Raw genomic sequence first — 25,911 nt, 5'->3', positions numbered from 1 at the left:
GAACATGGTGCGTTATCCTGGTGGAAGATGGTACACTGTGGTTATAAAGTGATGGGAATGGGCAACAATACTCAGGTAGGCTATGGTAATTACATAATGCTTAATTGGTAAAAAAAAAAAAAAAAAAGCCAAGAAAATAAGATCCACACCATTACTTCACCACCATCCTGAACCTGGAAGCCAGGATGGATCTGTGCTTTCATCTTGTTAACTCCAAATTCTGACCCCATCTGACATAAAACAAAGCACATTTGTAAGTACGCTGTGATACGGGGCAAAGCTACCTCTTTTTGATCCGAGTGCTTACTAAAGAGGAAATGTGAGGGTTGGACAAGGACGTCTATTTTGTGTTGAAATGTTCAACCACTGTGTGAGATGGGCGTTAGTTGTAGTACCCAGTCTAGACATCTGTTCATTCCTTGTTTGATGGTTGCTGAACAACAATTTGGCAGCCATTTTGCTCATTTATTTAATGTGATGTTAAGTAACACAAGGAAACAAAACAAAGAATTTAATCAGGAGGCACTGTAGGTTTTCACAGCTGATCTTCAAACATGCTCTGAAATGCAACATAATGCACGCAGGAGAACGTGTATCTGGACGTGATGAGGAAATTACACTGTAGAAGTTGTTTTCTTTGCAACATGTTAAGAACTGATGAAGCTTCTTATTGTGTTGGTATGAACATTGTATAAAGCTGAATGTATCCATAAAAACAAACAAGTGGAGAGCAGCAGACGAATGAAGCAGCAGCTCTCACCAGCGCACAGGCAGCAAATGCTCTGGAAGATTTGCTGCTACATTCATACATACACTGGACCTCTGAAAATCAGCTACTGTTGATTCGCAACTTCCCACATATTCATGTGGCTTGTTCGCTGCACTACCCAGGCTGATGAGCAAGCATCATATGAGCCAGCTGACGCGAAAGTAAGCTCTCTGAATCTGGAGTTTAACTCAGATTAGTATTTGTACTGCAATCAGTTGATGGAATTTAATAACTAAATAAATATACTTTTCTCTGCTGTGAAACTTACACAAGAAGCTGAAGTGCAAATGTATATCTGAGCTTCTCTGCAGTATTTTCTTTGTCACTTCTGCTTCTCGTAGTCGTAAAATGAGCCTGAAGACTTCATTCTTTAAATAAAATAATTATGTGATATTCAGACTGATTTTCCTCATCATCTGGGCTCTCCAGGGTTAGGACTAACCTCAACCCAATGCCAGCATTTTGCAATAAAAATATTGATTTTTAACCTTTCCTTTTATTGACTTGCTTTCTTTGTACATAGGAGACTTAAAAGACTTTGAAATCAGGACTCCTGTCAAAAGCTGTGAATTGTTTGAGCTGAGAATTGATTTTGAGTCAAATTGTGTAATAACTAAAGATTTACACCTCTTTAACACACTGAAGGAAAAGGCCCTTTAAGGACCCTCTGGGACTTAGATTGGTAAATTGCAGCCATTTTGATGCTTCTGCATTTAGTTTTTCTTTTCCCACATCTTCTAGGACCCCCGAACCACACGCAGAGAAATCAAATAATCCAGGGTTCAACACTGTGCTAATTTCATCAAGTGGGTAAATTTATGGACACCACAAAGCCAATAGTATCTAGGCACTGGCAGGCCAAGGTCTTACTGTAATCTTATCACAGCCATCATAGCCAACTGAGTGACAGTGGAGGAGGCTGGTACAAAGGCCATGAAGAGACTAAGCTTATCAGGCTTATGCAGGGATAATTGCAGGACAGGGAGACAGACTCACTGTTAGGAGCGGCAGTAATGACATTAAGGAAAAAGAAGGAATTCGATGCATGTCTGGAGAGAGAAACTATAGCTGGATTGTACACATGATGGAAGATGATAAAAAATATGCAAGCAGGTGTCGGCAGAAACAATCCTTCTCAGGTGTCCTCACCCCTCATTTGATCTGATTTGACTAAATAAAATAAATTATTTTTCGGCATTGTTTTTCTTCTCAGCTGTTGAACCAATAGCTTCTTTACTATAAATAACCCGTTTCTCTGCTGCACAGTCAGAGCTGGATCATGGAAATCTGTCTTCACATCTTCATAAAGATACGGTGCAGCTGATAAATGCAACCTTACAGCTGGAAACATGGATTCCAATTTCTATAAAGCATATAATCTGATAGGTTTCCACTTAATTATCATTCCTGCATGTAATCTGTGTTCACAGACAAATGTCACGATTCATCACTGTTTAACTCTGTACAATAATTATAGCTGTACTGTGCAAGCACGCTGTATATGACTGCACTGCACACTTGATAAATGGGAAGAAAAAGGAAATAAAGAATTAAGACTAAATAATAAAAATGACCAACAAAAACAGCTGATGTTCACCTTACCAATTTACAATAGGTCAAAAACTCACTAATCTCTGAAGATTTAAAGTTTCACTTCGTGTTAAAATGTATTCATTTGAAACATGTTTGGGGCTCAGAAATGACAGAAAGCTTAATTTGTTACTGGCACACGGAGGCATCAGTGGCAGAAACAGATGTTTAAAGTGAAGGAAGGTGTCAGGTACACCGTTCAGAGGTGAAGAGCTGATAATTTGAAGTGTCAGTTGAAGCTCAGACATAAAAATCTGAAACTGGAGGGAAATATGAATCAAATAACTATGAACTAGTTTAAATTTATATATTGTGTAGAACAAGTGGTAAGAAAATAGCATATACACACATGTACATGATATATATATATATATATATATATATACATATATATATGTATATACACACACACACACACATATATACACAGTCTATTAGGGATATTTGACTTTTTTTAATGACATGTACCCCTTTTAAGTGTAGTGTGTACATGTGTATATATCAGTTTATCTCCATATCTATATTTACTTCTCCCTTTATGTATATGCATTTTTATTTATTTGTTTATTTATTAATTTTACTTAAATATTTAAATTTACGTGTAAATGTAAACATTTTCCCATGGCAGTTATATTTGGATGTCATTTTAATTTTATTATACATGTATAAATATTGGAAACAGCAATAGGTGGAATATATATTCTGTTTAAAAGATACAGTGTGTACAATTGCTGACCTCTACTGGTAAAGATGGATATATCACATTTGTGAATAAACGGTGGCTGTCAGTGGCCAAAAAATGGATCCGGTGTCTCAGGTGCAATGCTGACTAAATTACCGGTAACTACTTCAACATGTGTATTGTCTTCTTCTATGGTCATTTTAAGGCGTTACTCATTCCAAACTGTGCTCTAGCACTTATCAAACAAAGCTGGTACAACAGTTTTAAATTTCTCATTTCACACACAGTTGTTTCTTCTTTCAGAGAGACCGTAGTAAAAATGGTGGCACAAATATGGCTGCTGCCATGTATGAGGACCCACGGGAAGTAGATATAAATGGTTCATTCTAAGAGAATAAAAACAAAAGTTATTTTAGTAAACAAAACAGTTTTTATGACTTTTTTCTGTTATTGAGATTTGATTTTTTTTTACTTACTGCACCTTTAACATGGCAATTATTTTCTTCTAAATAACTATTACGTCTGGAAAAAAGAGAGAGAAAAAAAAGCAAAATTTTCAAACACCTTCTTTTCTGAAAATAACAGAGTATGTTTGATTTGATTATTGTTAAAAACTGGCTAAAACTAATTACTTTTGCTGTTACAACAGCATCAATAATTAATTTCCTGTCAGCAAACTAATTAGTAAATCATATCTTTCCAAACACTATTAAGATAATTAACCAGTCACACATCTGTATGTGGATCTTCATTAAACTGTGTGAAACAGATTAAGAGTTGAGACCACAAGTTTTAGAAAAATGCTTTTATTTGTCTTATACCCTCCTTTAAAAAGCAAATTTTAAAGCACAAAGATTTCCTCTGTATATAAACGCCTCTGTTCCTTGGACTAAAAAAAATGGTAGCATTTGCACATTGTGCTTCAATTGCAAAGTCTGTACAACCGCTCTGGGTTTGTCATGGTGCCACGATTCCCAGTTAACATCTTATTGCATAAATCACACTGACCTCAAAGGTCATTTGTAGAAGTTTTTTTTTTCCTTTTCTTTTTTAAAGTAGGATGATGAAAGATACTACTGAAATGAGAAAAAGGAAGCTGTTACACAGTGAACAACAATAGCAGCTTTCTTAATGAAGGCGTTGCACATTGTCTTGAAAAGAAAATAAGAATCCCAAAATCATGTGACAATAAAACGGCAGTTGTGCTTCTGTTAACCTAACACAACTTAATCTTCTGCAGGTGATTCTAACACTTCAAAAACAATTTAGACTAAACAAAAACACTTTCAAGAATAAGTTGCAGCTACTGGCTCATTTCCCTTTAAAACAGTAGCTGACTAATCTCTAGTTGCACACAACCCCTTTACAATAAGCAAGTTTTACATGTCTTGTTTTTGCTATAATATACTCCACCTACGGCTGGAAAACTAGCATTTCTCAAAAGGCAGTGTCTCTCCATGACATCTCCAACGAGACTTATCACCAAAATGCAGAATGGAAGTCAGTTTGCAGAAAAAATATAAAAATTCAAACATAACTGAAAAAATGACTTTGGTATAAACCACATGGAGCTCGTCATTCACACGGAAAACTTCTATTCCTGAATGTTCCCTTTTAATGACACGATTATACTTGCCTTAATGAAATGGAAAAATGTAACTCATGGAAATACTCATGGGGAGGAGATGACAACAGAAAGTGAACAAAACAGGAATCAGCGTGGATATAAAAAATAAACCAAAACCAAATCTGCTGGTCTTCAGGAAATAAAAGAAATAAAGAAAAAGACTGACTAGAAATTACACAGTACATGTACTGTATGTTGTGAATAAAACTGATTACCTGCACATGTTCTAGCATTTCTGTACAAACCAGTCCAATGCATTTTAAATTTATCTTGACAGTGGTTCTTCTACTTGAGAACATTTGGTATTTCTTGCTCCATTATGACTTCAAAATGTCTATGTTTACATGCACATCAAAAACTCATATTCCCATTATGGTGTTTACGTTTCACATAGGAAGCTCCATTTATATTCCTGTTAACATTCTAGAGAGTCTGATTACTGATTCATGGCCATATTACAGCCTCCTATGCCACTGCAGTGTTTGTGCTCAACCAAATCCTTCATTAGCTTCCATATCCCAGAAAACATGCTGCAACACCCCAAACTGCCCTTTTATCCCATGCTGATAAAAAGAAAAAGAGCAGTGTGGGTCACAAGATGAAGGAGGTTAAAGTGCAATTAGGGTGTAAACTCATCTACCCAACATAACTGGAACTGGAACACTCCAAAAGGATTCACTCAACTCAAATTAATCTAAACATGACCTTAATCAGGTTGAGGTGATCAGAAAATGCGCCACCCCCCCAAAAAAAGTAGGATCTTTATTATTATCAAAATATTGCTGTGCATATAAACACATCCACTGAATCGCATGCTTATTTTATTTAGTATAATTTGTTGACTGCATGGGAAAATGATTTTTTTCCTCAAAGTTTTATAGAAATCCCTCAGTAGACTCCAAAGAATGGGTCATACTGAATCTTCTGCCTCTCAATCATCTTTAAGGTGGTTTGGTGAAAGCTTCATTGATGCCGAGGACGGCGCTTAATTTTGTTTGAGTGCTGACTCATCCGTGACTAGTCCCTGCACTGTGCGCAGCCTCTCGGCCCTATTAGCCGGGTGAATTGTGAGCGTCTTTCTCCTCACTCAGTGGTCAACGGGGCAGCGCTCAGATTAAAACTGCTGAGTTCATGAACTCACGGCAGGTGAGAGAAACAAGAGAGCCTGCGGGGACCAGCAGCCTCTTTGTGCTGAAGAATTTATGCACCCACAGCTTTAGCACTGCTGGCATTGTTTATTTAAATGCTACGAACTGGCACGGCAACGAGACACAGCTGTGTATCTGCAGCCCACGTCTATATACCCCGACACACAACATGGGCATCAAAACCACCTACTCCTGTATCTGGTAATTATGGTCTGTTTTTGTTTTTTTTAAAAGTATGAGCTGCAGAGATAAGTCTTCATGTAAACACAGTTACAAAAGGGGGACGGGGGGCCGCAAGAAAATGGGCAAAGGCATAGCTACAACTAAAATTTGCCTGAAATTTTAGCAAGATTTTGATTAATCAGCAGCTAAAGTGGATTTTTTTCTTTAATTTGCAATGATTGATGAGGGAATATATAAAAGAATGACCAGAAATCTGACTATATGAGAGTCACATCCGACTAATTTACGCCTGCAGTTTGAAATCTGAGCTGTAAATGCTGCCAACACACCTTTAAAAAGGTGAACTTCCTGAGTTATACGTTTTAAAAGCCTGATTAACTGGAACTTTTTCCTACATAAACCTTTTCTCTCATTTGTGATCACCTTTGTACTACATATCACAGCCATGTTTTTCCGAGCTGAATGTAAAGTAATTCAGAGGTTATTTGTGTCGTTACTTGTGTTTTGTTTTGAAACCAACCAACTAAAACATGCATAGACAGCAGGAGTCTCACACTGGTACCAACATTACAGTGGCTTCAGCGCACACAGCTAATTATGATAAATTATTAATTAGGGTTTAAAGACTGTTGCAAGCCTGATGGGTTTATCTCAGGGACTGCAGCGGGAACACTCGAGTATGATTGTTTATTCCTCAGAGCTGATTTCAAGTAGCTTAATAGACATCTAATCCAGACCCTAATGTTCATATTAAAAGAGCAAAAATTAGGAGTAAGCTTATTAAAGTAAAAACATAATCGACCCCAATGAAATTATTTGTCATCAGAGTCTTTAAGAGAAAACAGGCTCGAAAAGAAACTGGGTTTGCGAACAAAAAATATCTGACTCTTCAGCTTGTAGAGAAATCAAAACCAAAAGTATCTAACTTTCATTATATTCATTTCTTTTTGGCAACATTTTCCTCCAAATACTTTATCATATACTCAGTTATTCACAGTTTTGATAATCTTTAAATGTAAATCTAAAATTAAAGGGAAAAAAAAAGAAAAAAGTTGGATGACTAAAACAAATGTAAAAAAAAAAAAAAAAGTGGTTCAAGGAGTTTTGTCTTTCTCCAACATCATATATTGATTTTTCTTTTTAACAAAACACACATTTATTCTTCCTGAATGCAAACACTCGCACTCTAAAACTAGGTCTGTGCATAATTACAAACACTAGGAAACATAACAAAACGAGAGAGCTACAGTCGACGTTGCTGAAAATATAAAACCTGCAACAGAGCACACTAGAAAGTTTTAGTATTGAGCGCTGCAGCTGACTGAACTCATCCCTTCAGATTTTGAACCTCAACCAAAAGAAAGGTGGACGCAGACTGAAAGTAAGCGCTCGCCTCTTATTCAATCATCTGATCAGCTCAGAATATATCGATCCTCATCTCGTTTCAGCTGTAAAATCTGTGGTTTATTAGTCTGACTAGTTGTGCTTGGCACGAATCCCTTTTAAGTAGTTTTTCCAGCGTTTTACGACATCCTTGAAGATGGGGGAGTTGTCTATAGATGCCAGCAGCTGTAGCTGGTTAATGTGCGTGGTGTGATAGTCCCAGCGAGCTAAGTTAGGCGCGGTGCCCAGCATGAAGTGACGCAGGTCGTAAATGCTTCCAGACCCCGTGTCATAGAGGGGCAGCATGGCTTTCAGTGACTCCATGCCACGACTGAACAGCTGCCCTGCCTCCCTGCCCAGTTTCTCTCTGGCTGTCTCAGCCAAGTCGTAGAGTCCCAGCAGGGAGTAGATGAAGCCGTTCAAGACAAATGAGCTGGGGGTGGTGGGGTATTCTTCATACCAGTCATATTTGTTCATGAACACTGCTTTGACCCCATGCTGCGCTGAAGGCACCTTGTAGGGTCCTACTGCCTTGAGAGCAGCGTTGAGGTAAGCCTGGTTCTTGGTGAGAAGGTAGGCTCTCACCAGGGTGGACATGGCCTGGCCTTGAGCCATGGCTGAGTACCAGCCGGGCTCCAGAGGCCGGAAGCCCTCGCCTAGTTTTCGGGTGACCATGATGGGCCATCCGCCTCGCTCGTCCTGGTTGCGCAGCAGCCAGTCGCTTGCTGCGAAAAAGGCAGCCATGTGGGCGGTGGTGGAGATGGTGACGTTGTCAACGAAGCCACGCCCGTGTAAGACTAGCCGGGCCACCCGTCTGGGCATGATCTGACAAGATGCAAAAGCAGACAAGGGATTAATGCTCAGCATTCATTTCTGAAAAATGTCTCTAATGTCTACGCTGCCTAAAATCTGCCTAAAATAATGCTGACTTACAAAATACAAACCACGAACTAAAACGCAACTTAAAGACATAACTGTTCATCATGATTGCTTACGTATCAAACTTATTTGCTCATCAATTTCTACGACTACATCATCAGTGCTCTCTGTTCTATAAAATGTCGGAAAATAGTTGCAACTTCTCAAAGTCAGTTGTCTTAAAGGAACGCATCTGATACTACATTTTTCCAAACCAAGGACAAGTATTTACAATAGAGTACTTGCCGATACCGAGTAGAAATACAAGTACTAACAAATCCCATTACTGTACGAGCGTGTACATGCACAATAGTATCTGACAGTTATCCACTGCTGGTATCAGTACATCCCTATATTAAAATTATTTATTTGGGTGAAACCCTAAAACACACAACATTTATAACAATTAAATGGGAAACTGTAACATTACAGGATATGTTTTTGAATCATTGTAATGATTACTGAAGTAGAGATTTTTTTTTTTTTTTACAAAAATTAAACATTTCCAGCAGGTAGGATCTCATTTAAACTGACCTTTGTGGCTTTGACGGCCTTTGTGTTCGACAGTCCGACTCCCTTCCTGAGGTCGGTTAGCAGGTCTCGGGTCAGCGTGCTCCAGGTGGCTCGTGGTCCGATACCGTAGGTGATGTCACGGTCTTTGAAGGAGATGAGCTGTGTGCTGGTAACATAGTGGATGGTGAAAGGCAGGCCCTTCTCTGTGGTTTCAAGAATCACAGACACGCTGCCGTTGGAGACGAACTTGATGTCCAAGCTAATGATGAAATCTTTGGAGTTGCCCAGCTGTAGAGACACACCTTCTGAAGATTCTGTTTGATGGGGGAATGAGATGGAGAGAGTGAAGCACAGAAGTGTGAAAGATGAAGTTGGTGAAACTGCAGGAATAAAAACAGGTTTTGTGGCATTTCTTTTAAGTGCACAGGGTCAAAAGAAATTACTGACCTCATTTGACTCATTTTAAGAGCTTCAGACAGCTAACTATTTTGGGCAGATTGAATGAAAGTTGTTTAATCTGTTTGTTTTACTTAATACAGTCTTCTTCAATGTTGTGTTCATATGACAGCTTTTTGTTTTTCTTTCTTTATGTTTCAAGACATTCTCACACTGAAATGATCAGTAAATCCAGACAACTTAAAAATAATCTGTTCAAAAGCTTTCCATTTTTACTACCTGGGGTTGTGTTTTGTCACTACCTCTGTTAAGTGAAACGTTGTGTACGTGAAGGAGAGAGAAGATATGTACACTACACACACACCCAGTCAATCTCATGGGATGTTTGGCACAGATGTGTCACTGCTCGCTGAGCTTAATTAGGAGGACAGAAGGGAGGAGAGGGACCGTGCAGCAGGCAGAAGGACCAAAAAGTGAAAGAAGGAGAAGCATTGCAGCAACGTTTTCTATTTGCATCTCCACATACCCTTTCTGAGAAAGCTCAAAGACAGAAACTTCAGCTTCAACGCTGCCTCTGCTCCGATTCTGTGTTGGTTCAGTTCAGCCATTTAAGTTGCTGCTCTGACATCGTATCAAACCCCTAAAGCACCAACTTCTTCTAAAGCAAACTCTCCCCTGGCCTGGTTACTTGGTCTTGAAGGCAAAAATGAAATAGAGATTTTTCTCTAATCAGGGCTCCTCTAAGGATAAAAAGATGAAAGGCTGAATAAGTCAAGGAAAAGAAAGGGTAATGGAACGATGGGTTGCACAATGCTCTTAAAGCCAGCCAGAAACTAGACAGAGTGAAAATGAGCCTACAGTGAGGAGACAATTGAGAATGGGAAGACGGAGAGATCTCAAACGGCATGAGCTGTGAGAGCAGCAGCAGATGAGGCAGGCTAAAACACAAAGACAGTCGATCAGGGGGAGAATGAAGAGAGAGACAGTCTGGCAGGGGCCTCTGGATGACTACGGCTCTTTAATGCACTCATAAATCCATTACTTAAGGCAATGCAGAGAGTAAGTGGATTTGTACTCTGGCCCTGTGATTACTCTGCCATCAATAAAGGATGGGCAGGGAATACAGAAGAGATTCCACCTCCACCGCTCTACTCTCTAGCTGTTTAGCAATCAGTCTGGAGACAGAGATGACATGCTGCTGGAAATATGTCAGCGTAAACTATGCTGGTACACATGAATGAGCATGATGGATGAACACTTGAAAACATCTGCACAGTTAGTACCTGCTCCGCACGTGCAGATACTAAACGTGACAAATGACAAGATGACGAGCAACACCCACGAGTACTCTTCCACCCTCGTTTCTTTCATCTGTATGTGCAGAAAGCATATATGCTGCATTTACGTATATTCATTCAGCAGGAAGGTTTTTCAATTGTTTAGATCTGCAATTATTTATTTTAATTATTAATACGTTAATTATGCAATTAAATGTAACGTTTATAATCTCCAAGGGTTCGAGACCATTCCTTTAAATTGTTGTTTTATGCAGCTAAATCCTAGAATATTCAATTATTTAATATTTTCACAAGCAAATTAAAGCAACAAAGACGACATTTGAGAAGCTGAGATCTAATTTTTAATGTTTTGTATTAAAAAAATTACAAAATGTATTAAAATAATTAATTAGCTTAAAACCATATTTATTAACAAATCTATAAAAATGAAAAAGAGCAAAAAACTACTTTATATGTTATAAAAGTGAGGAGGAAACACGTGACCTTATAATTATAAAAGTATCCATCTGCATATATTCTCCATCTACAAGTCCGTGTTAACCACACACACCTTTGGGAGTTACTTTAAACACACAATGCAATATTTACCACTTAAATTTTCACAACCGTTGTGGGAGAACAGTTTATTTTAAGCTCACACACAAATTCTCATTTGGATCTGGACTCGGACCAGTTTAACAAAATTGGCATGAGCTCTATTTTGATATTATTTATGGTTTAAATTTGACCTTTCGTCTCTCTGTATTACAGTGCTAATTGGTAGTGGCACAGCCCTCTATTCCTGTGCTGGATTGATATTGCCAAAGGATGCATGAGGGATTCAGAGGGATTCATTGCGTGCATGTAACCCAGTATTACTGTTTTTGATGTCGGTTTCACTGTAAACTGCTCATACTCCTACAGCGCTGTCAAAGATGTATTAAGTTTCTGCCAATGCAACACCTTCAGCTGCTGCTGCTTCTTATGCAGACATCCGACAAGAGAAACAGAGGATGGTCTTTATTAAGAAGCAAAGGAAATTCTATGAATGTTTCCCTCTGTAAAGGGATGCCTGTGCTCCGTTAAATCTACTATGTGCATTGTGATAAGCTGGCATAAACAATAATCGTGACTTCTGGCCATAATAATTGAGCAGCGAAAATTGGATATTGTGACAGCCCTTGCTGGAATAATTAGTCAGATCAAGGATGCACATCTCATTTAATTCTAAAAATTATTTTAAAGATTGCACCGGAGGGTGTGCTCCAACTACAGGGGGATCACACTCCTCAGCCTACCCGGTAAGGTCTATTCAGGGGTGCTGGAGAGGAGAGTACGTCGGATAATTGAACCTAGGATTGGGGAGGAGCAGTGTGGTTTTCGTCCCGTTCGTGGAACAGTGGACCAGCTCTACACCCTCTTCAGGGTCTTTGAGGGGGCATGGGAGTTTGCTCAACCAACCTACATGTGCTTTGTGGACTTGGAGAAGGCATTCGACCGTGTCCCCCGTGGACTCCTGTGGGGGGGTACTCCAGGAGTATGGAGTGCCAGACTCGCTTGTACGAGCTGTCCGGTTCCTGTACGACCGGTGTCAGAGCTTGGTAAAGTAAACCAGAATCGTTTCCAGTGCGGGTTGGATTACGCCAAGGCTGCCCTTTGTCACCGATTCTGTTCATAACTTTTATTTTAAGAAGCAGACAATTGGGAATATTGAACATGTTCAATATTTTAGAGCCGATTTTTGAGGAACACCGACGACTCGTGCATTGTGACTGTGTGGATGGTGACGTGGCACGGAATGTAGCCAATCAGAGAGCGAGCTGGCTGGGGAACAAAGAAATAAATAAAGTCCGTGTTCATGCCATCTCCAGTCTGGTATTTTTTTCAGTTCTGGCTTTTTCTGTTAACAATAGTCCCAAGACCACCATCATTCCCTCGTCCTAAATATCCTCTTCCATGCTGTGTGTTGTGTTTTCTGATTGTTACTATGTTTCTTCTTCATTTTTTGCCAGTTGTTGCTATGGTTCTTCTTCTACATTTCGATGTTTGTCCGGCTCAGAGGACTAGACTGTGCATGAGTTGTGGGACAGCCTTGTTATATGCGTGTTGTTCTGTAATTAGATTATGGGAGCACACCACACACAGTACGATCAAAACTGATTTTTTTATCTTCACGTGTGAGGATAAAAAAAGGTATAAAATCTCATAAGATTAAAAAAATCATGATGTGTGTAACAGGCTTAACACTAAAACTCCGATAGTGAACAGGACTTGGTTCACAGTGGCCATAAATTTCACGTTAGCAGCAGATTGCTGTTTTTATTTATTTATTTTATTTAAACAAACCTGGCATCTGCATTTGGTTGCTAAGAGTGGATTTTACACATTTCAAGCAGTGGTGAACAGTGACTGGCCATGTTTACACAAAATCTGCAGAGCTCTATGGACACCCAGGCAAAGCTGTCGCAATATGCCACATACACAAAGAGGAGGGGTAAAACCTATTTTTCTACGATTGTGTGAATCCGCTGTATCAGGGGAATGGTTAGTACAAAATGCATTTCTGAAGTATCAACCAACCACAAGGGGATTGAGAAAATCAAGGTGCTCGGTGGCAGACGGTGTTCGTGCAGAAATGTGTGGATGGTGGATGGCAGGTTATTATCAGGGGACAGACAATTGATCCACTTGTCAGAAGCTCTGAGAGATTGTTCAACACCCGCGCCCTAGACACTGTAAGGAGGGAAATAGACAAAACTGGAAAGGGGTGGGGGGGGGGGGGGGGCAGAAAGAGAATTTGACAGCAAAGGAAGAAAATGAGAAAGTTAGATGAGAGCACAGAATAAGACAGAATGGACTGGAAAAAAATGACTGCAGTGGTGAGGAAGCACAAGAGTGCTGAGGGGTGATAAGTGGGTGGAAATAAGTAAACAGCAGTGGAAGACTGACAGAAATCTGGGGTAGACAGGGAAGATTTATGGCGAATGAAGGCTGCTGGGGGAGGGCTGAGAAGTGATGAAAGCATAATGGTGTTGAGGGAAAGAGCGTGTTGACCTGTGAGGCCAGCTGAGCAGGGAACATACAGAGAGGAGGGGAAAAAAAGCGTAGAGTGGTGAAACGAAAAGAAATTGGTGATGATGAGAGGTTGAATGTTGAAGAATTAGGAGGAGGGGTAAATTACAGCAGAGATGGCAGCTTGGCAGAGGACAGAGAAAGAAAGAGAGAGAGTGTGTCCTGGAAATATCAGCAGGAGATCAGAGAATAAAGACAGCTCAGTGAGTGCTCGGTAAAAGATTCTGACTCCTTGTGGCTCCAAAAATAACTCAACTATCAAATGGCTTTGGCCATGATACAGCAGTAAATCTGGAATAAAAAGTTAGGGTTTCTTTATAGATTATGAAATTAGGGCTGGGTTAAAAAAAAAAAAAAAAAAAAAAAAAAAAAAAAAAAAATCGATTTATCGATTTTAATCGATTCAAATCAAATAAATCCAATATCAATTCATAAAACTTGGAGATCGATTTTTTAAAATGTCTTAATTTCTGGTAACGTGACCCTACTCTTACGTGACTTACTGAGGCTCGGCGAGATCTTAGCATATATACATACAAATAGTTTCCTGTGTGTTGCCTCCGTCCAAAATCAGCTTTTCTTGCTGTGATAATGTCAAATTCATTTGTTTTCATTCACCAGTGTGGATTACCTCCATCTATAAAGTCTTTTGCGGTGTATTACCGCCCACGAGCAACTAACGCTAAGACCACAGCACTCATGTTAGCCACTAATGCTAACAGGTGCCACGTTCCACAACAGGAAGTGATGTCACCAAGCACGTAGTTTAATATAAATCTGACATAGTCATTCAAAGTGTAACTACACCCCCTACTTTTTGTGTAACTCCACCCACTGCCAAATTTGAAATCCCTGAAACTGCAAGGATTGGGGTAGGAGGGAGCGGAGAGTGGCCGGGTCAGAATACACAGGCAGAAATGATTGACAGACAGCAGCTCAGCTCACTGGCAAGAAGCAAAGTGAGATTCACAAATCACCTACGCCACAGTCTGAGCTGTTAGCATTGTTAAGCTGACCTGTCAACAGCTCCAGGAACAGGAAACTTGCAGCAGGTTGTGGCAGCTGCAAGAAGTGTTGCTGTAAGTTGCCGCTGCTGCGATTTGAGTTGCTGTCTGTCGCCAGATGAGGATCAGCAGGTAAAGAATAAAGTCGGTGTTACTTTTACACCCCTCAAAAGCACAAATCCGTCCCATTGCAGGAATATTTAATCTTAAACGCTGTGAAAGAATAGAAGTCTGAAACTAGCAAATCTACACCATATAAGTTCATATCCCTTCATATGCGTTGGTGGGTGTGGTTTTCTATGCCTGCAAGGCGAGGACCCATCTGTTTGCATCTGGAGGGAGGGGCTGTGAGGGTTTTAAAATTTGTTTGTGACTTAGATAATCTCTCTATTTCACAAAAACATAACCTGGTTTTGCCCTGTAGAGGGCATTATGAGCCATTTTTACCCACAAGTCCTGTTTTTTACATAAATAAATAAAAAGAAATACAAATTTTATCAACAGTATATGTAGTTTTTATCACAATTAAGTAATTCTGTGTTTTTTACAACTCAAAAACACATTTTTGGCTGCACTACCCCTTTAAAGTAAAATTTCCTCTAGAACACATCAACCAGTTGAAAATCCAACAAAAATACGAGAACTAGAGAAAATCTCACAAACACACAATATTAATGCATTTCTTGTGTTTCACAGCACACTGTACGCTACTGTACATCTGGCTAATTTAAGGCATATAATGAATTAATTTAATTAAATTTAATTTCTCAGATTTATTCTGTGGCTGCAGTTTAAAATGCTAGAGGAGTAAGCTTTGATTTAATAATGGATTGTTTTCTTTTTGTTTTGTATAAAACAAAAAAATTATTTAATATATTAAATATAATATTTTATGAAATTTTAAGTGATTTGATTTTATGATTTACACATGAATCCAGCATCTGTTTTCATTACCTTCCGTTTTCATGGTTACCCGTAAAATTGGTCACACTCAGTTAGCTAATCTGAAACCATTGTGAGAAATTTGTAGGCACTGCTAAACAAATAAAAATCAAATCCATCAAAGGCCAAGCGTAGGTCAAAAAATGAGGGCATCCTAAACATGTAAACCGCTTCCACACACTACATTTAGCATTTTATGCTCATTGACAAGGTCACAATTTCATGTTTGGGGTTTAAATTTTCCAACATGTTTTCCATAATGTACATTGCTGCTGCTCTTTATGTTTTTGTCCCTACCACCAGATGCGAGCAGTGGAGGCGAAGAGAGACACAGAAAAAGAGGAAGGGAGGTAATGATCATATCAAACTGATGTCCTACAAGGACATCATTTTAAACTGATGTCAGTTAAATATAACGTGTGACAGCTGCATAACTGTTGCATTATCCAACCACTGCTGTAAAATCTAACTTCTGTGTTTGACTATTTCTGTCTGATAAGCATTAAATGTGTTTATAATACCATGCAGATTCATCATTAGTTCATAATGTGTGATGTCCCCCTCTAGATGTCTCATACTATGAGACATAATATGATACATCTAAAGACATCTAGAGGGGGACATCACAAGTCATTTTGACATTTGTCAAAAAGGAGGCAAGGAAACATCCTCACATTTAGCTCCACTAGATTCTCCCTTTCCCCTCATTTCTCTTCTTCAGCTGAATTTTAGCAATAAAAACACCCTTCATCTGAAAATCTTCAGATTGATTTTCAGATTATACGCAACATGTGTACAAGGCTCACAAATACAAATTAGATGTAGCTCCTGTCTCTTAAAGGCCCTCCTTATGAAGGCCCAGCCAGCTTTGATTGGTGGGTTAATGGCTAGTTGCTCTTTTTCAATAGAAAAGTGCCAAACAAGTAACTAGGCAGGTAATATGCAAATGTGTATCACAGGAAAAGAAGCCTAAAATAGCCTAAAATGTGTTGAGCCAAGCAGTGCATACAGTCTCAATAATAATAACAATAACAACCACGTCTTTCAGACACAGTGCAAAAATTACTCATAGCGATACTAATATTGTACATTTGAGCTTACAATGCTCAATTTTATTCAGCATGTGAAACACACACACAATATACATATATACACACATACATAAATACACACACATATATATATATATATATATATATATATATACATACATATATACATATATACACATATATATATACACACACACACACACACACACCTGAACCCTGAAGAGGAAGGTTGTTTGGTTGCTAATTTTTGTGTTAGTTTCCTTCTTTACAGATCAATTTTTAGATGCATAAGGGAAAAAGCTGCACCAGGGAAAATAAAGTCTGACGGAGGCTGGAGAAATGTCCTCAGTGAGCCTCACATACAAAGAAAAGGAGCAGAATTAAACTAGACTCCTCAGGGTTGAAACATTGTGCAACATCACCAAGGACAGTGCAATTCTTTAGTCAGTTTTATTACAAGTGTCAAAACTCCCCATTTTCTGAAGACCTATTACTGCCCTACTTATGGCGCTACACACAGTTATGTGTTAATATTCATGACTCTGAAAGCATTTTTAAATTTCTTATTCTCTTTAATGGCCTCATTTATAACCACTGTGTATGCTGGAGAAAGACCACTTCCCCACATAAAAATTTGGATCCATTAAAACAAAACTGATAGGAAATGTGCAGACCTGCTGATGGAAAAACGTGCACACACGGTCAGATATGAGATGTGCGGCAACATTACATGTAATATTTCTGCTTCAGTTTTGTTATTTATTGATCAGTTTCAATAAATAAAAAATAACTGGATGTAGTAGTACTAGTTAGTTCTTATTACTCCAGCAACACCTTATAAAGCAAAAGATATTATCCAACATACACTTTAAATCTAAGTGATCAACAGCCACCACAGCTGGAACATCTTTAGCATGTTCATTCACCAAGTCTGAACAAAAAGCCAGAGATTATTATACTTCATAACCTCCTAATGAGGCCTAATCACAATGCAAGTGAAGTAAAGTGGACTAAGCAGTTATTTACAGTTACTGCAGTAGAAAGCCCTCTAGATGCAGACATTTCACTATTACAAAACAATGCAGTTTATAGGAGAATAAAAACCTTATTTACCAATAGTTTCACTGCAGCTACACCCTGAAGCACGTAAACAAGCCCATGCTCCGGAAGGTGCTACATCACCAAGTTTAAAAAAAAAATAAAAGTGGGGAATACTTCTGATTAGTGTTATCATTTTGCTTCTGTAAAAAATAAATAGAGATAAAACTGCGTGGTAGATGCAGTGGCTCTGTTAAAAGAAAATGTGTGGCCACAATTAGCCAGTTGTCGGTAAACATGCAAAGTTTTTAAAGATTAGATCTTTTTTCTTTTTAGCCCTACACATCCTCTGCACAAAATACTGGCCAAACAACAACAACAACAACAGTGTATTCATTCACAGGCTTTTTCAGCTCCATTGCATTAAGCACAGGAGGTCATTCCTGTGCACTGCAGGGAAATTTTAAATTAACTGACAGGAGAAGGAACACCGTCAAACTGAGATGCATTATCTATATGTCTTATATTTTTCTCTTGATATATACACACATATATATATATATATATGTACATACATATATATATATATATATATATATATATATATATATATATATATATATATATATATATATATATATATATATATATATATACATATATATATATTTATTAATTTTTTTTTCCCAGCTTATTGCCCGTTTCAGCAGAAACCTTTATATTGAAATGAACTCTAAGAGTGATAATATTGTGTAATAATGTGCAATACATGTTAAACTGGATGATTAAATGAAATCGCAAGTGCTATAATTTGTGATAAGATCATGACAAACCATTTTTCAGAAATTTTTACGCTATCTAATTATCTCCCAGTTACAACAGAGTGAGCCAACAGATCCCTCAGAGATTGAGTTGTTTACAGCTTTTGATCTCTTAGTTCCCGACCCAAAGAGATTAGTTTGATCTGCTTATATTAAAACTGATTGATACGATAAACTGAAAAGGTTAATCTGGTGATGTTCTACAAACCTGCGGTTAAAAAATACCATAAAAAGGCCATTATAAACAATAAATTATCCTACTGGCTATACTGGCTGAACACTATTAACAGAGGTGTTTCTGTCTGCAGCATCAGCTGGAATTTTCACTGATTAATTGAGCAAAATAGGATAAAATTTATGATGCTCAGTTTCCTGGTTATTAAATCATTATAATCTCTCTGAGCATCTTAGTGAATCTACTGTCAACCACAACCCACTGTGGTAGTGACTCACTGCAGAGTATCATCTTCTCCTGAGGGTGCAGTTGCATATCGAGCCTGCTGCAGCCACAGTTACCAAGAGAGATAAGCTGATCGCCCTGAGGCCATATGGGTAAATGGAAAACTTGCATACCTGCAGCACTGAACTGACGCACAGAGGTAGATCTGGTCTTGTCGTAGACACGGCTGAGAGCGCAACCTTTTGGCACACTCCAAGATGCCGAGCTGGCCCTGCTGTCCCTCTCCTCGGCTGTGTCGTAGACCTCCAAGTGGGGGGCACGCTCAGTCAGGTTTTTGCTGTAATGGCTCAAACCATATTGGGCGATCTGGATGGCGTAGAAGTAGCCCTGAGGTCCCCACTGAGTGGACAGAGGCACACCTGGTGGAAACAAAGGAGAAAGAAGATAATAATGGAAAATTAACTCACATAGAAGAAACCACAACCATATTTAAGCCGTTTGGCTTAACCATTCTGATATGCTGCCTAATCTGACATATGCATCTTTCTCTTTAAGCTTCATTTTAAGACACGCTTCCTTTTTGTATGGACCTCAACATTTTTGTTTGGTTTGAAGACAACTAACTCTGAACTGTTAAAAGGTACCAAGTTAATAATTAATCTCAAACATGCAATTTTTAATGTGTACTGCTTGAGACCAACTAAAAGAAATAAAGATTAAAACCTGTTTGAAAACACGGACAGCCAAAAATGAAAATGATCCTTGTGGAAAAGAAAGCAGAGAAAGGTAAGAAAATAACACCACCAGTGAATGATCAGACTTTGCGGTGAAATTTCAGCTAATCTGCTCAGCTTCTCTCTGTTCAGGGAGGCAGAAATAGCTCAGGCAATAACTGATTAACAGGGAGCTTACTTTAAAACCTTGTGACAGGGAGGGCACGTCTACAAACTCATACTCCATCCTGATGAGAAGAATTTATTATACTCAGATTATGATGATAATTTTCCCCCCTCCTTTGAAACTAATCACTGATGCATGTAAATCTGGTTTCCTTTGGCCTTTTCTGCTGTTTGGGATCTGCTTTGAAGAAAAAGATTAATTTGAATTATTTACTGACCTGAAAAGCAGAAAATCAGACATCCCCTCAAAATCCCTACCAACACTATTTTACTTAACAAATTATCTTGCCTAATCAGAAAAGTTTAACTAAATGTGTTAACATGTTTGTCTTTATTTAGCTGATTTCCACAACACATTTTGTACATGAAACTAAATTACAAATTGTCATCAGTTGAAATGAGAAAAGATGACAAATATTTAGTATTTACTAAATTAGTTACCATGAAGCACAACAGTTTTGCAAGAACATTCAGGCTTTTGGATTTAAAGATGTGTTTTATAGTAATTGCTTCCATATACAATGAAATTCTTACTTTACATAAATAAGTAGAAGCAATAATACAAATAAAGAGGCAATTTCAAGGACAGCTAGCAAAACAGTCCATATACACAGCTGTTAGAGCAGTTATTGATGTTGTGGTGAGTGAGGTACACCCTGATTACTGACTCCAGTTAACTGTTAAGGGTCAGATGGCTGTAGTAAAGAAATAGTTCTTTAATCTGGAAGTCCTTAATTTCACACTTCTCTAACTCATTCTGTGCCTTTTAGTTCTTTATAGCAATAACTATTAAATATTTCTTCAGTTCATTTAAACATGGAAACTTTTTGTTTTTGTTAGTAAGGAGCTTCACAAAATAGCTCCATCTTCTTTCCTCCATCATCTACACACGACTCCAAAGACTACAGAGATAATGTAGGAACAAGGGCATGATGCCTTACTGATGTCCTTTTCATTAACAGTGACATCAGTATTCAATGGTGCGCCACAGCTGCCAGCGCCATCACTTCAGGCTAACACCCTGTTCCTAAAGACACGCACCACTTAGACGATCTTATTAGACTAAACCGCTACAAATTGTAAACAATTTTCGACCATAAAATCGGGTTGGGGGTGATTCAGGTGTAAAGGGTTATATCTGATGGGTTTTCAACAGCACACTGGCAGTCAAGCTAAAAAGCACAAGCACGTAATTTGACAGTTTTCAGCTGCTCCCTGCAGGGTTTCCAGTACAGACACCCACTCAGATTTTTTTGTAATCCACATCACCAATCATGTGCTTGGTCTGATTTTCCACTTTGAGGAGTCGCAGTGACACAGATATGAGCACGAGCTCACTGCAGCAGGACAAGTGGAGCTGAGGCTGCCTTTTCTTCTGTAACACTTAATTTTAGCCATACAAGTTATGCCTAATTGTTGCATGTGCAGCAGAAATGAGAATTTTATTTCTGCTGCAAACAATAAACCTAATTATCCTAAAGCAGTTAAACATTATGAATAACTACATTTTTTAGACAGTTGGCAACAATTTAAGGGACAGTTTGCTTTAAAAACAACATGTCTGTTCACTGCCACACATCATGAACAGTCATAACTCAGCTGACATTGCTGTATTCTCTATCTATGAATCTTATTTATTTTGGGCTGTATTACCTATGAGACATGGAATTATTTTCAAGTTTACAATAGGACAGGTATAGCATAGACCCACGACTCATTTAAGAAGCAAAGTTGTCACAAATCTGACTGAGTACTTGTTTATATGATTAATTTGTTCAGATAAGAGCATAAAAACAGAAATACATACACTCAAACATTCACCAAAACACTTTCTTCCACTTCCCTGCCAGATTTTTCTCTCTGCCTGTCTTGTTACCAGCATCTGTTTTGACAACTTAAGTCAAATTGCTGTCAAACATCCTAACACAGTGGCACTGAGCTACACTGAATAACACCAAGTAATCCATATGGAATTGACTGCTAAGCCTCCACATATTTTTATGACTCAAGAGAGTGGACTTATCTTAAAAATCTATAAAACTAGGTCTCTTGTCAATTCCAGTAATACTACTGGAATTAACGTGGCAGCACAAGCTCAACACAGTCTTAATGCAAGATGTTTCCCATCATCCTATTTATCAGACGCTCTGTTTTTTTTTCTTTCATCTAAAACAGGTGAGGAATTATCTGATATCTGTGTGAATCTTTGAGCACAATACAGCTTAACTGTGAAGTGCTTCAGGTTTAATATCAACACTGAATCAGTAATTTAGCGTTTTAGTTGAAGGAACTAGTTGAGGGGAATCTCAGACAAGTAGAGCAGACCTTTTGCAAAGTGCCTACTGTTGCCTTAACACCAGTGGCACAATAGCCTGCAAACACACACATCTCAGCCTCTAGCACTACCGCTCCATCAAGCACAAATTACGTGCAGAACCAACTGCTGAAAGTGCTTCTCCGTCTGCAAAGCAAGTCCACGTGATTTTATAAAACATTTTTACAGATATTTGCCTTGAATGAAGCAGGGAGGAGGTACACACAGGGCTTACAGATATATACATAAGAGCAATTAAATTCCACAAAACAGTGGCCGTTGGTTGGATATTTCACTTTTTGCTACGTAAACTTCACTGAAAACAGAAAATGAACCTCTGACAAAGTTGCAGCAGCTGGCTGTAAACCTGTGTGTACTTTAAATGCAAATAACGTGGAAAATAGCGCAAATCAAACATGAAATGACATCAAATTGACCCAGAATCCAATTTTATTTCATTTCCTATCATACAGATTTAACTTGAGTTTAAATGCAGCCTACTCAGCTAAATGATGTGAACTTTGTGGAACTGTGATAAAAAAAGGTTTTCATTTCTACATTTTCTACCTTTTTTAATTGGACCAGAAAGTGTTATGTCTGTCTCAGTAATGGGGTTGAGTGTGCACAGGTGTTAGGTTGAGAGATCAAGTGTCATGTATGTGTTTCCACAGGGAGAGCAGGTTAGAATATATGTTCTATTTAAAAGATTAGAAAATGTGTTTTAGGACTATTTGTTTGTACAAATGTTAAACTCACAGCAGTCTGCAGTGACTGCTGTGAACAAAGACACAGACAGTCCAAGTAAAGAGGGACACGAATTCAACGGACTCTTATTTAAGATGATTTTGTAAAATGAGATGAACTATTTCAACCAAAGAAACTCCAGCTTTTAAAGCTTAATTTGACCCAGTCTTTGTTATTTGCGTCTGATTCTGAAAACAACAAACCCTACAGGAAAAGTGAAAACATTCCATAGTGTACATGCATTTGTATATTTAGGATTTTTTTATTAGTTACACCAAGAGTATAAATCTGCTTTAAAAGGCTGATGGTATTTTCAAAAATAAAAAAAAGATCTTAAGATTTTTTTTCTTTTTCCTGGTTATATGACTGTCTAAAGAAAAATGAAGACTTTAGCCTCGAGTATCTGCAAAAAATGGGAGCGTGTCCAGCAGTAGGCAACACTCACTAGTCAGAGGCTGGAGATGGAAAATGGTCATTATAACATTTAACACATCTTGCTGAAGGTCCTGTTAAACTAACTTTTTCTTTGGGTAGTGATGAGCATGGGGAGAGAAATATTCCCATGACCTTACTTAAGCCCTGCGGTAGCTCTGTCTGTGACAGGTTAATTAATGAACTGCTGTTTTTATCTATAAAAATATGCTAAGCTGAAGATGTGTGTGTGTGTGCTTGAACATGTACATGTTAAATAGTAAGGGGCCTTTGGTTCAATTAATAGATTTGGTTTAAGTGTGTGTATGGCAACTTCTAAGAGAAATACACAGAAAATGGGGCATTGAGAATCACTGTTGAGCCCCTGGGTTTGCTTAGATTCCTCTATGACCCATTTTCTGCTACATATGATGTTCCACCACAGTTGTGGCCAGGCGACGTAAGGAAGCACTATGTAACCCAAAACTCAGAGTATGAATTCAGTTCAAGTAAAACTGTAGAAAGGATTAGCAGAGCTGCACAGGGTAAATATTAGAAAATTAGGAAATTAGCATGTAAGCAATTTTTTAAGAAAAGACCAACACGCTTTCTCCATCATCCTAAATGCAAAGATTTATTTCCTCTTTTTCTTACATGAAAACAGACAACATAGTAGGGAGGTAAAGTGTGTATCACAACTCATTATTTACTACGCAATCATTGGCTGGGAAAGAACTAATCATCCTCGCTTGCCACCTGGCTGAACAGCAACTTTAGAGACCTTCTTGATACTAGGCAGGTGGTCGTAATGTTTTGGCTGTTGGGTTTATGTTTTGGTTTTGCACCACAGGTGAAATATAATGAGCATCCTGAAAACATTTTTTGAAATGTGCGAACAGCTTTTTATAACAAAACAATTAACCAAAAGATGAGAATAATCAATCAGCAGATTAACGAGTACTTCTCAGTTTCAGCCCTAATAAATACTGCAAAAACTAATTACTCCTTTGTACTGTTGAGTCTGTTTGAGCAGTCTCAGCCTTTTAATTTATTTATTTTCTGCTTGCAACTCTGGTACAAGTACAGTCTGTCAAAGAGTGTATAAAGAAATGACATGGATCCATTTTTCAGCTATAAAATGCGGTTTTGTCGGAGTAAGAAACAAATCAGTTTAAACATAATCTTAAGAAATTGTCGGTTAGATGCACTTGTCTTTGGGAGTTTTTCGACAGAGCTGTTTCCAGTGCTGGTTCGGAGCTAAAGCCTGCCTAAGCACCGTTTTTTTTTTTTTTTTACTTTCCAGTGCCCAAGCACCAGCTCCTGGCTCTCAAAACTGGTTCTAGGCTGGCACCAGCTCTTTGCTGGGCCAGATCTAAGAACTGCTTCATGGTTCTGGAGGGGGCCCATCAGACAAAGGCTGCTTTTGGACATCTACAGAAGGAGATGCTGCAGCAGGCTACAAAAGAGCCGTTGACCAGCTAGTAAATGACTTAAAAAAGGCTGAAAAGAAAATTCAGGTACCATAATATGGAGCTGGAATGTAGCAGCAACGAGTGACACCCCCCCCCCTCTCAAAAACAATCTGCATTTTGAATGACTAAATTCTGTTCTCAGAGATCGCCTGGCAAACCAATCAACTGGGGCTATGAACTCCACCACAGCTACGTCCATCCTCCCGAACATGGTGGACAAGTCCACGGTGGAAAACCGGAAATGCCACTGAATCTGGTAAGTGTAGGGGCTTTGTAGATAGACATGTTATGGATTGAGTATGAATAATTTTAAACTGATCTCTTCAGTTAGCCAGGCTAATCGAAGAGATCAGTTAATAACAGGATTCAATCCTCTTGGGTAGGAGTAAATGAGCATGGCACAACTTGACTTTGCAATATTTACCCACACTTCATTGAAAACAGGCTCCAAACTGTCAGATTGTCTGGGCATATTTTGTGCATTACTGCACAGATTCTTTTATTTTTATTTATTTATATTGGATTTAGGTCAGGGCTCTGACTGGAACACCCCAGAACTTTAAATTTCTTCTGGTGAAGGCATTCTTTTGTCAATTCAGATCTTTGGAGGCATTATCAGGTTAAAGAAATTCTCTTTGGCTTCAGGTTTCAGGAAATTATACTCAGGCTTGGATGTTTTTCTTAATCAGAAAAGGTTTCAGTCTTGTAACCCCATCCTTTAGTCCAGACATGTAGAGAATACAGAAGATTGTTGTCACACTGTACACAACTAGTACATGCCGGAGATTCCTGCAGCTCCTTTGGTGTTGCTATAAGTCGCTTGGCAGCCTCTCTGACCAGTTTTCATCTCGTCTTTTCATCAATATTCAGAAGACATCCAGTTTCTTTGCAATGTCACTGTTACATTTTCTCCACTCTTATACGACCGTCAGTTCCATGGTTTACCCAATGCTAGAGAATAATCTTTGTACCCTTCTCCTTACTAATACCTTTCAACAATGAGATCCTTTTGATGATTTGTGGACCTTGGCTTTGCTGTAGCAAGCAACTGAGTAAATGTCAGGAAATTTCTACTTGGTCAGCTGAATTTTATTTGAGGCTATCAGGCTTATCAGAGTCTCTATTTGAAGGCAGGTATGTAGCCAAGAAGTATTCCATATTTATGCAAATTAGCAACTAGCTTATTGTTTTTTTTATTTGTTTTGTCATATTAAAAGGTGGGAAAAGTTTTTAAATGATTTATTCTATTTTCATTT

The 25,911-nt window shown here is 38.4% G+C and overlaps 1 protein-coding gene across 2 annotated transcripts in view; it reads right to left on the bottom strand.

The window, feature by feature from the left end:
- Positions 1 to 3,837: 3,837 nt before the first annotated feature.
- Positions 3,838 to 25,911, bottom strand: part of glceb (glucuronic acid epimerase b) — a 67,317-nt gene continuing 45,243 nt past the window's right edge. For both annotated transcript variants that reach the window (XM_042011832.1, XM_042011790.1), the window contains exons 4-6: positions 18,989 to 19,234; positions 8,835 to 9,127; positions 3,838 to 8,207 (exon numbers count right to left, since the gene is read on the bottom strand). In XM_042011832.1, coding sequence (XP_041867766.1) covers positions 7,476 to 8,207; positions 8,835 to 9,127; positions 18,989 to 19,234 — 1,271 coding nt within the window. In that variant the 3' untranslated portion in view covers positions 3,838 to 7,475. The remainder of the gene's footprint in view (positions 8,208 to 8,834; positions 9,128 to 18,988; positions 19,235 to 25,911) is intronic.

The sequence above is a fragment of the Melanotaenia boesemani genome, chromosome 1 (assembly GCF_017639745.1).
Source record: "Melanotaenia boesemani isolate fMelBoe1 chromosome 1, fMelBoe1.pri, whole genome shotgun sequence".
NCBI lineage: Eukaryota > Metazoa > Chordata > Actinopteri > Atheriniformes > Melanotaeniidae > Melanotaenia > Melanotaenia boesemani.
Note: the sequence above shows the minus strand (reverse complement) of the source record. Positions and strands in the feature narration are given on the sequence as shown.